Source organism: Parasteatoda tepidariorum, chromosome 6 (genome assembly GCF_043381705.1).
Source record: "Parasteatoda tepidariorum isolate YZ-2023 chromosome 6, CAS_Ptep_4.0, whole genome shotgun sequence".
NCBI classification, from domain to species: Eukaryota; Metazoa; Arthropoda; class Arachnida; order Araneae; family Theridiidae; genus Parasteatoda; species Parasteatoda tepidariorum.
Genome location: NC_092209.1, coordinates 35,625,974 through 35,644,859, shown reverse-complemented (window position 1 = coordinate 35,644,859; position 18,886 = coordinate 35,625,974). Strand labels below are relative to the sequence as shown.

Sequence of the window (18,886 nt, the reverse complement as noted above, 5' to 3'; positions counted from 1 at the left end):
TTTATTATTCATAATTAATTTTTTTATTCAAGCAGTGAGCTAATGTTTTTAAGTAAAAAAATATTAGTATCTTCTCTGAATTTTTAATTTATTGTCAATAATTTTAATGTTTTGGATCTCTTCTCTTCATTTTGAACTTTAGGCAAGCCTGTTTCCTGCATAGAAAACAGATTTAAAATTAGGAAAAATTCCATGCAATTTTGCCTTGTTGTATTGTTTAGCAAATTAAGCTCAATAATACTATTAAACAAATTGAAATGCTAGTATAACAAGGAAAATAGGCATGTCTGTTTCAATTGCTCAACCCAAATTTTGATTTATGTAGCAAAATTGATTTTATGTAACTTGTTTGTAAAGCTTAGTGAAAGAATATGTTAAACAGCAGTTGGATAAGGCTCGAATTTTCATGTTTGAGAACATTTAATGGCGGACAATGTCTACAATGTACTTTTCTGCATAATTTAGATTGGCAACACAAATAGCTTATAATAGAGAAACTTCATCTCCATGATGTTTTTATTTTATACAAAACTTATTTTCTGAAATTTGTTAGAATATATTTGAATGTGTTCTTCCTCTATCTTTTCATGTATGAGTTTTTCATATTTCAGATGAACTAAAATGAAAAATAATTAATTTTTGTCACACCTAAAACAAAAATTGCAGGACACATCATTTTTGAAAGATAATTGAATTTTTGGTGGTAATAAAAATTAACTAATACAGTTAATCAACCTGTTTTTATTTTATTTTAGCATGAAAAAAAGTTCAGAAGTTTTCCTTGTTATTTCACTTGAAAAACATAGTTTTTAAAAAACATTTTTCATTGATTTTCTTTTTAGCATTATGTCTTTTTAGCATTAGTTTGATTATGTTAAGAAAACGATACATTTTGCTTACTACATCTAGAAATTTTTTTTAATTTGTATTGCTTGGAGCTGCCAGCTTAGCTAATCAGTTATTCAACTTTCTAAGCAACAGCTATAATTAAAATTAAAATGTTCCAGCTAATGGTTGGAATTATGATTGACAATAAAATTTTGTTTAGAGATGAAATGCTGATATATCTTTCAGCAGTTAGAAAATGATCAAAACTATTTTTTTCTAATCAGTACAAATTTCCAGTAAACATTTTATCTCTTTAGCATGCCGAAAGTAGTCACAATTCAAATTTATGATAATTCTTTTTCTTTGATTCTAAAAGCATTATTTTATTTAATAGTGGGAGAAAATACTGTAATTTATTTTTTACTAGTGAATTTGAAATTATAATTTGAAATTAAAAATAAAACAATAAAAATTTTTTAAACTTATTCATTGCCAAATTTATAACAAAAATTTCTTTTACATTATTATAATTTAACTTCATAAATGTAAATTAAGAAATGCTAAATGCAAGATAAAAAATTTTCAGTTCATTTAATGTATTAAATGATTTTACATCCGTATGTAATTTGCACAAATCAAACTATGTCATTGAAAAAAGAACTGGGATTTTTACTTTCAAAATGACCCATAGTCTATACCTTATACCCATAGTTACCCATAGTCTATACCTTATTTGTGCAATCACCTAAAAGTCACTTTTCTTTTCTAAATTGTTAGTTTTTTATAATATTACCAAATTTATTAGACATATGACATGTGTGTACTATTATATGACGTGTGTACTTTTTATAGATCCATGAAAGACAAGGAAGTGTTGAAGAGAGACTTTTAAGACTTGAGCAGCAATTAGAAGAGAAAAGCACTGAACTGTCTAGGGTATTGTCCTCTTTTCTTTGAAATTTTCAGAATTTATACACCTCTAAATGGACAAAACATGCCTTTTTTTCCTTCAAGCTCAATGCTGTTTATCACAATATTTAGTTTAGTCAGTTGTTAAGTTTTTTTTAATTAAATTTCCCTTGGAAACATTTAACTTAAACAGGATCAGACTTAGATATCAGCCTCCAAACATTATCATCTACAAACTCCAAAAATCAATCAAATCTAAAAGTGAAAAACCAGGTATAAGTTATCATATTACCCAAATGTAAGCATTGTATAAATTAAACTGAACACTAGATTAAAACATCTATGTTATTTTTTCAATTTTTTAAAAAAACTATGCATCATTATTCATAAACATAAATTTTGCATTTTAATATTCCGAAAATCTACATTAAATGACTGAATCTTACCAAAGCTTGTCTATGAAGACAAGACGTCCTTAAATGTGAATAAAAAAGTGGTTTGTCCTCGTTTCTTTTATTTTCCTTGTTGTAACTAGTTCGTCTGGTGTTCATGTATTGTGTTTAGACAATAAGAAGACTCTTACTTATGAAATGGAAATTATAGTATGCCAATTTTTGTGTCATCAGTTATGCTTACATAATTCGTGTTGTTTAGCTTTTTTCATAGAACAGTCTGTGGTGGTGAAAAACGAGGTCTAAGGAAGATGGGTATATTTTTGCATCATAGAAAAGAATAGGGTAGCTGTTGGTAGTTAGGTCATAATTTCTAGATTGCTGTTGGTCATAATTCGAAATTCTTTTGTCAGGTATCAATAACTTATTTTCTTTTGTTACCAGATTTGAACAATTTAATTCAAAGCAATCACAAATATTTAGCTACCTAGACTCATTCCAGGTTTATCGATTAAACACTCTTCCTTACCTACTTTCAAAAAATACTCTTTTTCTTCTAAATGTGTTAATGTTGGTTTACTTGCTTGGCGAGATTAGAATTATGTATATATCTAGAACCTATTACATAAGAATTGAAAGTAAACTGTTGAAATATTTTAATGTGTCATTAATTAAATTGGAATTTATAATTTGTTATTGATTTGGGAGTATAAATTTAATTATTTCTTTTACTAACAGCACTCTGCGGGTTTACAGATGTGGCATGTTTATTAGAATTATCTGAATCATGTATTTAATTGGAGAAAAAGTTTCTTCTTTAAAATGATTTGGGAACCTCTAAAAATAACCTAATTTATTTTGATTTTCCGATGCAAATTTTATTTGAAAAGAAGCATAAACTCTAACATTTCCAAGTTTTATTTTTTGCAAATAAATAAACTAAAAAACCAAATTTATTTTTTTAACGAAAAAAAAATTATGTTTAGTTTAAAATAAGTATTTTAAACTTGCTTTTAATTGTAATTGATTATAGATTTTTAATCAAAGTAAAATATGTTTTGCCTATTAAGGTTTGTATAGTTTTGTAATTCTTCTTAAAATCAGTAATGAGTTACAGGTGTAACTGAAAAAAATATGTTTCATGAACTTATTATTATGCAGTGTAGATATCAGAAGTATTTTCAATCTGTCTATTTTACTTTATTAAAGTGAAAATGAGAGTTTTGTTTTTTTAATTTTCTCCTCTATTTCAGGCTAGACAGAGAGAAAAAATGAACGAAGACCATAATGCTCGACTTGCTGCTACAGTTGATAAGTTACTTGCCGAATCAAATGAGAGATTACAAATGCATTTAAAAGAAAAAATGCATGCACTGGAAGAAAAAAATTCTTTGGCTCAGAATTTAGATACAACTAAAAAACTTCTAGAAGATACACAATCAGAAAAAGTATGTATTTTTTTTGTTTTTATTTTAATTTATATTGAAACTGTGTTTTTATATTAGAATTTTTTTTTTTCAATGATACTTCTTTACTCTTAGGATAAAATAATTGGTGAACTTGGCAAAATGAGAAATGAAATGGACTCATTAAGGCATGAATTCCAAAATTATAGATCTGATTCTCTATCAAGGTGGGGTAGTAGATATTTACTCTCACAAATAAATCCATAAATTAATATTATTTCCATAATAAGAAAATTATCTATCATGTGAAAAACATAACATCTTTTTATAAATATAACTCTTACTGAACTTGAATCATCTATTAAAAATAAATTCTAAATCATTCAATTTTTAACTTTGTTTGATATGTTTCGTTCAAGATGCTTATGGTAATTTAAAAAAAAAAATGTGTAATAATTATTCTCAAAACAATTTGTAAACAGTTTATACTTTGTTAAATTCTATTCTGTAGATAATTTATCTATGTGTTCTCCACTGTAACTTTAAACTCATTTTTAAAATCACTTTTAAACTGTGTTATATAATAGAAAATTTCATTTTAAGGTATAAATTCTTCTCTTTATAACTTTTTAAAGTATTCATCCTCTTAATTATCTAGACGTTCTGCCAATCAGCAAAGTCTGTCACCTTCCTGGGCAAATTATACTGCCACTAGTGGATCTGTTTCTCCCAACCGAAACATGAATCTTATCAATTCTGACTCAATTAATACAAGTATAGGTCATATGTACACAACTCCTTCCCCATCAGGATCTCAGAAAAGTCAAGGGACTCTTAGCAACAGAAATGCTGAAGAAAATTCTAATGTAAGTATTAAAAAGTTAATCTAAGTCACTTTATTTTATTCTGTGTTTATTCATTCAGTGATTTCAACAATCTTAAAGCAGAACTGGGACAAAATGGAACAAAGTCATATGATATCTAACGTTCAACAAGGCTTTGATACCAGTGATAATGAATGCAGCCAAGATGAGGATGGTAACCTTTTTGAATCAATGGATATTTTGTCACCCTCAGGACATACAGACGCACAAGCTCTCGCTCTGATGCTGCAGGAACAGTTGGATGCTATAAATAATGAAATAAGGTATGCCAGTTTTCTTATATTTATATTTACTCTTATTAAAAGAATGATGAAATTTGATTTGTCCGTTTGGAAATTCACTGAAATTCCTTTGATCGATTAATAAAATTAGATATGACATTGTGCATGTTTGTAATGCTGTTGTTGCTATAATAACACTTGGGCAAGCCAAGCTCGCCAGCCATTGGTCTTTCTAATTAGGTCAGGAATGTGCATCTTTCATTTGATAAAAGAGCACCACAAGAGTGAAAGTGTGTCTTGACTCAGAACCACACACATAGATGGCGGCACCACTCATTCATGAGGACACTTCTTCTATTTAGACATACATCTGAAGAGGAAGGAAATTTTATCCAGATCCCTGTACCCCTTGGTACTGCTCAGTGACCAACCACAGGACTTTTGATTCAACAGATTTTATAAGCATGTGTATTATATGTACTCGGTGGGTCTTAGTGGAGTCCCCAGCTCCTCCAGACGGGAATTCAATACTCTAACCACTGGGCTGCCCCTACCCAAGAGTTTATGATAGTTCTTTTAAATGAATAATGAATCTTGGTATACCAATTTACATATCAAGAGAAATGTTTTCATTCTGTTCAAAGTTGAATAAATTAAATTGTATAAAAAAATAATTACTTTGTTTAAATAAATCTAGTTGTAACTAATATTATTACATAGCTAACTGCTATGGAGTTTTCATACTTGAGATGAATGAACCCGATGGTTGTAGTAGTTATACTTAAGTGTTTTATTCAGGATTTAATAAATTTGGTATTAAGAGAATATTGATTACTAAGAAAAAATTTTTAAAAAATTCCAAGACTTGAAAAAAGACTAATTTTAATCTATTGCATTATGTATTTAAGTGCCACAATCCTTTTGATTGAATAATGAAATTAAGTATGCATATTGCATATTTGTTACAATAATTCTTTAAATGGATTATAAAATCAGGTATACCACTTTTCATGTTAGTGATAATTATTATTAATGAAGAATGAAATTTGGTGTACCACCTGATGTCATTATAGGCATTACATATTTCCTAGCTTTTAAAATGTCTTTAATTTCATAAATTTAATTTTTTAATCATTCTGAATCTAATTTTAATTAAATTATAAAAACATTTTACAAAAAGCAATTTTAAGTAATGTATTCCCTTCTTAACAATCAATAACGGCTAACTTTTTAATTCAATACAAATGTATAACTCATTAATTCACTGTCGCTACTAAATCAAACATCAAAATCTATTTTTAACTTTTTATTCTTTAAGTTACATTATTTCTCTTACCACAAAAATGTTTCTGTTGCGGAGTTATATTAATTTTCTCAATCTGTTTGGTCATTAAGCTATATTTAAACTTTAATATTAATTTTGGCTTTGTTTTTGACTATTATATCTGTCAATAAATCACCAACTATGGAACTCTTCCAATGTTCCTAACTGTTCATCGGAAATAATTCATTCACTTTTAATGTTAAATTCTTGGCATGTGATGATTTCCTCCCAGTCAGATGGTTTTCGAAATTCACTAAAAAATATATATTTCATCATGTTTAAAGATGCCTCTCTTAATCTCTATCACAGGTGTCTGATCCCAACTATTTTCTTTTGTTCATTGTTATAATGGCCATTGTTATTTAAATTAAACAATTATCGTTTTGATACATCAGAGAAATTTCGATTCTTCGCAAGCATGGCACTTGTGTATGTACTATAATCTTCCATCATAAAAATTTCTCCATCTCCATCCTTTCTCCATACCAGTTTACATGTGGCAAGAAATGCTTCATTCTATTCAAAGTTCCCTGAATAAAATTTCATTAAAAATAATTATGTGTTAAATTAATCTGTGAATTTAACTATTACATACTTCATAGCTAAATGCTTTACAATTTCCATAATTGGGATAAATGATTTATTCCAGTGGTTGTAAGTGTTATAATTTAATATTTTATTCTGAATTTAATAAATTTGATATCAAAGGAGTATTGATTACTAAGTAATATTAAAAAAAATTCAAACACTCGTAAAAACTGCCATAATTAGTCAATTGGTAGTGAATTTTTGTGCTGGCAAAATTTAAGAAAATTCTCGTTGCTTAAGAAAAATTATGTTTTAGTTCATTACCTCTAAAAGTTCTCTTCTGTGGTAATTGTAGTTGGAGAATGTTTTAAGTAATTCTTGATTTATACTGTAAAAAAACTATAAATTAACTTATTAATTAAATCATATTTTTAATTAATTACTAATGGAATATATGGTAGTTTTTAATTTGCCTAATTTCAAAGTAATTTCTTTGCTTGAAAGATATGTTCTTAATACTCCGCTTTTTTCAAAATTTCATTATAAATATATTCTGTGTTTGATATATACTTTACTGTTATTTACCATAAACTGAACTTAACTTAGAAAATACGTTCTGAAATATTTTTTTTCTTTCTATTTTTCATCTTTATTGAAAAATTTTATTGATCTTATATCATTTAAATTTTGAGTCACACTTTACTTAGTTAATTTACAATGTTATATAAAAATAGATTAATTTAGCTGGTAATGTTGAGCTCAAAATTTAAAGAAAAAAATATAATTTGAATCAAAAGTCTGCCTTTCATTTGTATTTATTTTTGGGAAGGATACATTAATGTAAATTTTTTAATAGAAATTACCTACTTTGAATGTTTATATTACTTAAGACTTCTGGTTGCTTTATTTAAAATTACAAGAATTATTTCGTTTTGTGTAGACTAATACAAGAAGAAAAACAAAGTACAGAACAGCGAGCAGAGGAATTGGAATCGAGAGTAGGCAGTATGGATACTATGAGTTTGTTGGCTAGAGCACCAGAGAGGCCCTCTCCACCTCCCAGTGGACGTTCAACACCAAAGTCTCATCTAAGTCCGAATAGAGACTATTTACAAAAATACCACACAGTAAGGATTATAATTAATGTGATGTTTATAATATGCTTAAACATATTATTTCCAAATTATAAACATCATTCAACATATATTCTATGCATATATTTTATTATGTTTTATTAACTCTTTCAAATCATGATATAATATTAAAAAATGATTGAAAGTTTCTTTTGTTGAAAATTTTCTGTGATCTATGATAAAATTATTAAAGGTAATAAACTTGTTGCATTATTATTATCTTTCATATATGTGTTGTATTTTTCATTTTTACTCAGATGAAAATTTTGCAACTATTCGTAGGTTAAATAAAAGAAGAGTCAATGGTCTTTATATCTTGACCATTTTATTGAAAAGTAATTATATTTGGTTGAAAGTGCAAAATAAATTGTTGATACATAATGCATTAAGAATATGAATAAAAAAATTATATAATTGAGTTATTATTTGAGTGCATTAATTTAAAGATTTTAGGAAGAAAACAGTATACATTTCTTTATTTATAGTCTAAATATGTGAAAATATTTAATAATGTCATCCTGCTATAAAAAGATTAAATTTCTTTAAACCACCTATGAAATATGTATTATTCGTAAAGTATTGGATTAATAATTAGTATGTGTAAAAATTTAATTTATTGCTTTATATATGAACTATCTAAATGTAAAGCAATCTTACTTGGGTTAATCATTAGTATCTCTAAAAACTAAATTTATTGCCTTTTATATGAACCATTTAAATGCAGAATAGAATGATTCAGATTAACTGTAAAGTATTCCATTAATAATTAGTATGTGTAAAAATTTAATTTATTGCCTTGTATAGGAACCATCTAAATGCAAAACAGGCTTAATGTACTTTTTTTTTAAAAATTAACTATATTATCATATCAAGTTTTTTCTAAACTTCAGTATAAGCATACTGGTAATTAATATTTTTTTTAAAAAAATCCTAATTAACACACTTTGTAATATAGTTTATCTTATTTTCTCTATTTCGATTAATCTTTTCTAATGCAGTGTACTATATCTGGAAACACTTATTCCAAAATCATTGCAAGCCTCCAGTACTGTAAAATTATTTGCTTCTAAACATTCACCCATTTTTAGCTTCCTAACGAAAAATGTCAGTCAAAATTTGATGATATACTTATATGATACTAAAAAATATAAAAGCATTTATAATACGTTACCAATTCCATTTAACTTATAAAGTATGCACAATAAATGCATTTCTAATTTTTTCAAAAACTGCAATGACTAGTTTATCTTTTTCAGAGTAAGTGTTTATACAATTATATTAAAACACTTTTTAACGAGAAATGTACATTTTAATATATCTCTATAATATTCTTCTGGAATTTCTGAAATTTTTAAATTCAAGAAATATGAATGAAATAAAGTATAGTCATTTCATTAAAAGTTTTAATTAGACAAAGATCAAAAAATGAGTAACTGTATATCATCATTGAAAGGTGCACAAAACAATAAGAATTTTAATATTATAGTACATTAATTTTTATGTTGTAAATTTCTGTCTTTTAATCTTGTCTTTTTGTACAAATTGTATGTTTTCCCCCTATAATATCCTCAAGTGAAAAATTTGTTTGTATAGACTTTAGCTGTTCGTACTTTTAACCTCATTCATGCCTTTTTACCTGAAATATGCAATTTGAAGTTTTTCCTTTCCCATTTAATTTATTTTTTAAAAAAGAGAAAAAAAAGTGAGATAATTGAATTTGCTAGGAAACACAATTGTCATAATTGCATCATTACCATAATAATTTTAAGGTTTTATAATTTATTAAATATTATCTTTATTTAATGCCTGTAGATTTTAATCAAATCATGATTTAAAATTAAAAGAACTTTATAAGAAAGTTTCTGTAAATTTATAGCGAGCTTTGTGGGACCCTTAAAAAGTGTTCAGCAAACAGTACTAATTCATATGAGAAAATTTGTCATTTTGTCTCATATAATGAGCGTTGAAGTGCTTAAAATGTTTTGATGTTTTGCCCTTCAGGCTCCTGCATCTATGACCCCTGCTCATATGTATCAATATGCTTCAACAAGCCAGCCTCAATTAGCTGATTCTATGCCACCACAGGTATTTGAGTCAAAGTTTCATCTATGCTGCGATATTTACTTAATCCTCTGAGATTAATCTTTTGAAAATTTAGGAAGTGGGGGTCTTTAAGGAATTTTGTGCCAATTTCTAAAATTAATTTTTAACAGCACGTAAGAGTTTGTGCTAAAAACTCAGAGGATTAAGCGAGTTATTAGACTTATGTTTTGGTGAGTCAAATGAAACGTCGTCACACGCCATCTGAGAAATGATGCTACCCTGTTATTCAACCTCAATATCAACAATTTATAAATTTACAAAAATGTTTTTGTTTAGTTTTCTTTCATGCATATTAATTGCAAAGTTTAAGTCATAATATTTTAAGTAAAAGTCATAAAATAACGGAGAATTTAACTTCAAATAAAATTGTTTTGTAACCTTGTGTGACATGTTATTATGTCTTTAAGCCCTAATCCATTTCACTAAATGTCTTAAACCTGTTCTGAGTCCCTTTTCTCACCAATCTACATCCAAAATTGATTGTTGTCATCTGCACTCCTTTGATGTATATTTTAGTTTTTATTTAACAATTTCATATATTCAGTAAGTACAAAATATTAAAAATAATAATAATAATTTAGTAGTAAAAGAAAAAATATGAAATTTCTGTTATATAATTTTTCTTCTGATAAATATGACCTTAAAAAGTAATTTATGAAATAAATAACTTTTTTTATTGTAAAATCTGTAAAACAGTATAATTTTGTAGTTATTGTTAAAGCAATTTAATTTTGTTACTTGATATTAAAATATTAGGATTTTGTTATTGATTTTGAAATAGTATGATTTTTGTTATTGATAATAAAAATATTATTTTATTGTTTATATTAAAAAATATTGTGTAATAACAAATATTGAAACAGTATAATTTTGTTACCGACAAAGATGCCAACTACTCCTTTTTTAGTAATGTCTTTGCAATTTGCAAAAAGATATTTATTTTTAATAGAAAAAAGAAAAGAAATTTTTTGATTGATTAAATTAAATTTAAAGTTATCTTCTCCATATTTTTATAAATTCTAATTATTAATCTTTACATAAATTGAATGTTAAGCTTATTTTATTATATGATAAAATGTAACTTACATAATATTGTTTCAATGTCCCATGTTACTTTTTTAAAATTACTATTACTATGATAAAATTACTATTACTATTGGTAAATTACTATTATTACTTCTTATGAAAAATATTTTTGTTACCTACTACAAAAATATTGTGTTAGCATTTTTGAAAAGCATTGCTACAAGTTGGCATCCTTGTATTATCTAGATTTTATTATTAATCTTATATTATTTTATTATAATTGAATATTTGCTTTATAAAATTTAAAAAGAAATAAATGTGCAAGAAAAAAATAATTAACATCAGTATTTAGAATTTTATATTGCATGGTGCTTAATTTGAGAATGTTAAAGCTTCGAACTTAGAGAATTAGAAAAGCTTTTTAGAACTGCTAAAGAGAATGGTTTGTAATTGCATTATTGTTTTTTCTTTTTCTAGATTAGGAAATAAATAGCTTCCAATTAATACAATTTTCTAACTTAATTGTCTCTCGATACTACCACGCTGGTTGCATTTCTAAAATATTTCATTTTTTATGCTCTGTTCCATTATAGTTTTTAAACTATTTTTGTTGTGAGGGTTAATTCAAATTAGTCCCATTTAGCTACATTCATTTTGACAAAAAAAAAATATTATTTTTTATTTGAAAAATTATAATTATACTTTCATTTCACTTAATTTTCCAACAATGTTTAGTTTAATTTTTTAGTAGTAAAGTATTGCAAAAAGGAACAATAATGGCGTAGGTAAGATGTTTGTTTTAATTTGAAGTACAAGAATCTAACTATTTATAAATATTTGCTTTCATTTGGCTCACCTTTTGTGCAATAGAATGATTTGGCTGCTATCGATGAATGATAAAATTCGGAGATTTCTGCTTTGTAGATTTTTGTATAAAAAACACCTCATACTCAACCATGTTTAATTCAATTATAATTAACATCATATTAGTTTGCTTTTGTTTTTATAGAAATAAGCTAGAAAAATAGAAACGTTAAAGCATGAAGCATTTGTAATTTTTAATAAGCATTGTGATTCATAAATTATGTAGAAAATCTTACGTAAACTTTACAATGAAAACTTAATAAGACTTAATAATATGCATTTAAATTCTAAAAACATTGATAAATTTATTTTACTTTTCTGAATATTAAAATAAATCACAGTCAAATTAAAAATATATTTATTATTCAATGTTAGTTGGATTTTTGCTGAAACTGTATTTTTAAGATAGCTTTATACCTCTTTGTTAAACTTGTACTTATATTTAAACTTTAGTTAAATATAATGTAAATGACTAATTGCAGTGAAAACTATGAATATTTTATCCTTTTTTTATATTACAGAAATTTAGTTTACTGTGCATATTAGAAGTATATTCTTCTTATAAAGACTTGCAGTGTCATATTTTGAAACAACAAACTGATTTTTAATTGTCTTTTTAGATCCAAGCTGTAGCTGAATCAATTGATGACAGTCAACTATCCCGGCAGTCAAGTCCTCCGACTCCCCGCTCACTTAGATTAGAAAGAATTTCTCACTCGCAGTCTCAAAATCCTGATGATTACAGAAGGTTATATTCCAACTTTATTTTAAATCATTAAACATAACATATCTGATTTTATATAATTTATTGATCAAGTTGTTTTTCAATAAATGGTACGTTATTGAATGAAAAACATTTACATTTATCTTATTGCCTATAGCAGGGGTGGCGAACCTTTATACACCAACATGCCATTTTCTCTAAAATTGCTTATTGAGGTCATAGAAATGCCGTCAAATAATTTTGACTTCGTGATTATTGGGAAAATAATAATACTAAATACTATCAACTCAAAACTCTTTATTTACCTTGGAAAAAAAAACATTTTGCAATGTCTCAGCTATACGCGTAATTCAACTTAAAGTAACATCAGTGTGACTTCTGTTGTTACAGATGGTCAATAACTTATGTATTAGGTTGTAAGATGTTAGTTTAAGCAGGACTGTTGATTTTTTTTGCTAGTTATTTATTGTTAGCTTGTTTTTTGTGGTTATTAATTGTTTTCTTAGCATTAATATTTTTATTAATAATTGTTTATTATTTTGTTTGTTTTGTGTGAATTTTAATTTAATTGTTACATATGATTCATAGCGTAATAACAATTGATAGTGTGACAACAATTGTGATCGGTGGAGTGCCCAAAATATCGTGTTGCGTGCCATAAATGGCACGCGTGCCATTGGTTCATCATCCCTGGCCAATAGAGTTCTGATTTTTTAATTATTTTTTTTTCCATTTCCTTTTTGTAGCGTTTCACGACTTGGAATTTGTTGTATGTTAATGAAAATTATTACAAATTTACTTTCTATTTCTGATAGTTTAAAGTAATAATACATTATTTAATTGTAATAATGTCTATTTTGAAAAACCATACGCAAAGTTATAACTCATATACACAGAAATTATTTTTTAATTATGATAACTTATAATTTTGTTTAATTATTATGATTAAAATAATTATTTATTTTGTTTTTTATGTGTAACTTGTACTTATAGTTTTTAAAGTATCATTACATTTTTAGAAAAATTTCTTCATACGAGTATTTTTTAAGTGTACATAGTATTTGTGCTTCTTATTGTGATTTGCATTTGTGTGTTTTGTAATCTTATTGAAAGGGAAACATATTTTGTTGTACAAATTGAACATTAACAGATTTATTGGAGTGCTATACATAAATTAATTTGTGAAAATTATTTTGTAATCGTGAAAATAAATTTATTGCTCAAACTTTTTTAATAAGTGTTATAAATGAGTTTATTTTATTATAAACAGTGTAATTTAAAATTTTGCTTAAAATGAATTGATTATTAAGGATTGCAATTTAAAACTAAATTCTTGCAAAAGAAAATGTTATTAAATCCAAAAAATTATGATTAAATTAAAAAAATTAATCTCTATCAATATAACAACTACAATAAATCAAGTGTTTATTATTATTTTATGTAGATTTGTACAGTCTACCAAAATATCCCAGACAATTATAACTTACTGACATGAGTACCAGAAACCAATGCAAACATAATTTCCTCTCAGTTAATGGCTATATTCTGAAATTTTCTGACTGGAAATCGATAGTTGTTATATTGGGCGCATTGATGGTGTTAAAATTTTAAAATGCTGCCCCTAATAAAAAAGTTTTAAAAACCACAGATCTGAGGACTTGCGTGTAATAAATAGAATTCAAAAAGAATTCTATTTATTACACGCTTGTACATTCTTACCAGAGATTATCACATTTTAAACCGTGGCTGATTTTTGTTGTATTTTGTAGTAAATTATCTATTTTGTTTGTGCTGCTATTGGATATAAAGCTCCCTTCAGTCAAATCCTGCTCATCCTTCATCATCAATACCTTCTTCAACAGTTCCTCCTGATCTACTCAGGTTAGTAAGTTCAAATTAAAGATTTTGATATGATATTTTTATTAATCCTGCATGAAACAAAAATTTTCAATGTAAAACAATTTACATTTAACCTATTTTGTGTGTAATATGATTATTTTTGAAATTTGTGAATGATAATGCAACTACTAATATCAGGCAATCCTAACGAACTAGGAAAAAAAATCAATAATTTCTTAGAAATATTATTCTAATGAATTTCTTGATATTTAAAGGGGAGTTCTAACAATTTGTTCCAGCAGAATAAAAAAGCAATGGCAAATAAATTTATATCTTAAAGATTTACTTAATTTGAAAATAAAAATAATTTCACCCATGATCGTGACTTTTACCATATATTTTATATGGTAATAATTATGCTCAATAATGTCATTAATACAGTATTAACTTTCTAAATATCTAAAAAATCAAGATAAATACAAATTGCAGTGCTAACGTAGAGTGTCTGTCTTGATTTTATAATCAAATTTTTGGATGAACAATGGAAATTACACTTTGCCTTTATCATTATTTTGTTCTCTACCACTTCTCACATTTTTGGAAGTTATTATTACGCTTAGAAACTTTAAGACCCACTGTTTGCAACATTAAACAATCTGAGTTGGATCTTTTACATTTAACAATAGTTGGATCTTTTACATTTACAGAATGGTAGAAAGTGACAAAATTGTTGCTTTTAAGTTTCTAACTTCGTGTATAATTTTATGTTACCCCAAGTTTTAAAAAAGGAAACTAATCATCTCAGTTCAGCCTATTTCATCAGTCATTGAAAGATGATGTATCACATAAAAATATGTTGTGATTTAATTAAAAATTGGTTAGGCAGAGTTATAAGTATATTATAATCCTTGGAAAAAAAAACATTTTGGAGCTCCTAATAAGTGAATTATTTTCATAAAAATTACGATGACATTTCTGATCAAAATAAAATTGTGAAGCGAAAATTCACAGAAACAAAAAAAAGGTACATTTGAATGGGATTGTGACCTCAACATATCTCCTTCTAACATCAAATCACAATGTTTATTGATAATTCGACATTCAATGTAATAAAACACTTTGCCAAGAATAAGTAACGAAGTCATAATTTGGCCTAGTAAGAGCTATAAAGTCAAAGTCTTGCGGCAATTTATAGTTCTTTAATTTTTGTGTTAAGTTTTTCTACAACTGCATAAAATGCAAACTATTTATCGAATTTTTTCTGCACAAATAGGATTGTACTGAGAAAAAAAAATTATGCATATTTATTGTAAAATGATTAGATTAAATGAAGAGCTGAGTTGATGAACCCGGTAAGTAACACTTTCTGAGTGGCTGTAATCAGAGTAAAAAGAAAAAGTTCGTATCCAAATTATTTTATTATCAATTTGTTAGAAGGCGGAACTCCTTACCTTATTTTATTTACCACTACCTAATGTGAAATAAAAATCATTCAAGCATACTCAAAACTAATGTGGATTAGTTATGTCAAAATTAAAGCAAAAGTAAAAAGCTATTATGTTACATTAAACATAGTATTACCACCATTTTATATTATTTTCCCTGATTAATGAATACCTCTGAAATGTCACTTGCCTTCTTCATGCACTAAGCTCTATAAACTTAATTATTATTTGACAAGAAATGTGTTTTACCTTTTGCAGTTATCCTTTCACTAAAAATGTTCATCATTTTTTTACTATTCAGTATGTTATAAAGAAATTTGTTGTAATTGTAGCGATTTCTTTTCTGTTCCAGTAACACTTCACCTTTCAGACCCACAGTTGAAAGTAGCTTATTAAATGCTACCTCACCCATCAGTTCTATTAATTCATCTCAGGATTCTCTACATAAAGCTGCTGCCAAGAAAAAGGGCTTCAAGTCATCATTAGGAAGATTCTTTAGCAAAAAGGAAAAAGTGAAATCTAAAGAAGCATTGAGCAAAGAACTTATGGTGCAAGGTGATTACCCTCCTTCTTTTGTATCTACTCTTTTCCTTTATAAATTTAGCATATTATTATTAGATTTATTTACAGTGTATATGTATAAGACAGTCGTGAAATTGTCATTAAGCTCAATTATTAACTAAACTATACTCAATTTGATTTTATTTCAATCTATATTAAATAGAGACACCAAAATTGATGAAGAAAAAGTAAGTATGATAATTCAGTTGTTAACAAATGTAGCTTAAGGGTGAGCAAACTCATTCATTTGCTTATAATTTATTAAATACAAAATATTAAAAAAAGATTTTGCATATTGTCTTATGTTAATGCTAACACTAACCTTATTTTCTATCCCAAGGCAATTTGTAGGGAAGTTTTTATGTATGCTGTATAAAGCTCAAATAGCGTTAACGTTAGGGATAAGGGGAACCTCAACGCTTTGCAAAATCTCTTTAATATCTTAAATACAAATCTTAAAAATGTTGTTTTGAAATGGTCTCCTTATTTGTTGTTTTAAAAAAGTTGTTTTAATTTTGCTGCATCATGTATCTATTAGAGTACGTTTAAAATGCTAGAATTTTCATCCCTCTTTTATAGGCTTAAAATAAGTTTTTTGATAAATTTTCACTTGGTGGTTTATTAAGCAATTCCATCTTGTTTTTGTTTTTTTTACTAGCTAACCATAATATTCTGAACCCACCAACCATAATATTCTGAAAGAGTCAATAATTGCCATTAAATTTTAAGTTGTTTAAATTTTCTGTATAATTATGATTGAATTGAATTCGCCAAACATTATTTAGTATTATAGCACCAAAAATAATTTAGCAAGTATTATAATTTTAATAATGATTAATACCAATTAACACGTAAAAGAATTCATTTAATATTTACATACGATGACGATTGATTAATAAAATTAGATTTAGTTTGTTAAAAAATACAAAAAAGAAATTCGCCACATCATGCAACATCAGATACTGAGTACTGTTGCTGAGAGAGAATGTTTATAGCTCTTGGGTCACAAGTGAAAAATGAAGTTATTTTCAAAGGATATGTAGGAGATAGGATAGCTTTCAAAGGATAGCTTACAACAATATGTTGGTTGTTGTTTTTTCAAAATCGTGTAATTTATATTCTTCAGACTTATTTTCTACCATAAATTAATACAGATTTTATTAAGGTATTTTACAAAGTAAGTTTCCTTTTACTGGGGACTAGCTTTAATTGAAGTTGATTTCTCTTACGAGAATAAGACCTGTTTTCCTTCAGTGTCCTCTTTTTAATTTCTGTGATTCATAATTGTAGCGAGTAAATTACAAATACCATTTCTGAAGGTATTAAAACTTACTTATCATTCCAGTTCTCTCTATGACCAATCTAATTCTTCTTCCTTTTATTATTTTTAATTTTATTTTATGCAAAAAGTTATTTTAGAAATTTCAATATAGACATTCTGGATAAATCTACATATCCTAATTGTATTGACATGCTATTTTAATCACATTTTTGATGTTCTTATCTCTACCTATGACATCTATGTCTTGTAAATGTTACTTTATCTCATTACAACACATTTTCCATTGTACTCTAGGATCTGGTGGATTCCTTGAAAGTGAGGCCTCCACTCCAGTAGATTCTACTCCTCCTTCTGGAAGTGTTGTCCAGAAAGCCGAATTTTGCCGCAGAGCCAATAAAAAGTATGGTTTTATTTTAATAACTACCACAAAGAAATATAGTTTTATGATTAAGAAAGGGAAAATATTGAAGGATATTTCAGTTTTAATTGCCATTTTTTATTTCATAAAATTTATTTTTTATAAGTCAATTATTAACTAATTTAAATATTTTCAAGATATGTTTTATTTTGATTCTAGAACTTTATAAAAAAAATTATTATAAACTATGCCACTTATTTTTAACTTACCTACTTTCTTACCTAATTTTACATGAATTAAATGTATTATACGAGTTGAGCTTATACTTCGGCTTTTAATAAGCTTGTAATAAGGTTATAATAAGCTTAATGAAATGGGTTAAAAAGCTGTATTTAAATTTTTTCTTTTTTTCATTCTCTCTATTTACATCTTTAACTGAAGAACTATATTTTTTCAGTTAGTTCATGGATATTTTTATTCTTTGCATCTAGCTTCCACTCCTCTCATGTGAGACATGAGCTTCTAGCTGAGTCTATGAAAGCAGGTACTCCTTTTGCCCTATGGAATGGTCCTACAATAGTTGCCTGGCTTGAAGTAAGTGACTAGAATTATATAAGTTTCATTGTTTGCTCCAATAATGAAATAATAAGGAATTTTCAAACAATTTGTTATACAACACAGATGTACTAATAAGGGACTGTCTATGTACAAGTCGGCTCAAATTCATATACTGTACATGCTAGGCTTTCGTTAAAATTATCGTCAAAAAGGAAGACAAACACATTGGGGTCACAAATTAATATTTAGTCGGGGAACTATAAAAACCTGGCTAATAGCTTATGAAGAATGTGGATGTACAAATCATCAAACCTTTTGATTACCAGGTGAAAGGTGAAGGTCTTTTAAATCATCATCTTTAAAACCTTTCTGTTTCCTCCAGCTTTCAAACGAGTCTTGATAATTTTAATCTAGTCTTCTTCAATAGTGATTTGTCAAATTTGCATAGTTTTTTTCCCTCATAATTAGCAACCCCTGATATGCATGCATTTTTCTTCAGCT

The 18,886-nt window shown here is 26.6% G+C and overlaps 1 protein-coding gene across 2 annotated transcripts in view; it reads left to right on the top strand.

Annotated features, from left to right (window-relative positions):
* The window catches only part of LOC107447453 (liprin-alpha-1), a 113,928-nt gene that overhangs the window by 84,200 nt on the left and 10,842 nt on the right, over window positions 1-18,886 (top strand). The window contains exons 9-20 of one of the 2 annotated variants that reach the window (XM_071182221.1): window positions 1,681-1,764; window positions 3,383-3,577; window positions 3,671-3,762; window positions 4,194-4,401; window positions 4,483-4,682; window positions 7,433-7,619; window positions 9,627-9,710; window positions 12,239-12,366; window positions 14,152-14,223; window positions 15,979-16,181; window positions 17,764-17,869; window positions 18,319-18,421. In XM_071182221.1, coding sequence (XP_071038322.1) covers window positions 1,681-1,764; window positions 3,383-3,577; window positions 3,671-3,762; window positions 4,194-4,401; window positions 4,483-4,682; window positions 7,433-7,619; window positions 9,627-9,710; window positions 12,239-12,366; window positions 14,152-14,223; window positions 15,979-16,181; window positions 17,764-17,869; window positions 18,319-18,421 — 1,662 coding nt within the window. The remainder of the gene's footprint in view (window positions 1-1,680; window positions 1,765-3,382; window positions 3,578-3,670; window positions 3,763-4,193; window positions 4,402-4,482; window positions 4,683-7,432; window positions 7,620-9,626; window positions 9,711-12,238; window positions 12,367-14,151; window positions 14,224-15,978; window positions 16,182-17,763; window positions 17,870-18,318; window positions 18,422-18,886) is intronic. The other variant, XM_071182222.1, reaches the window with a different exon arrangement.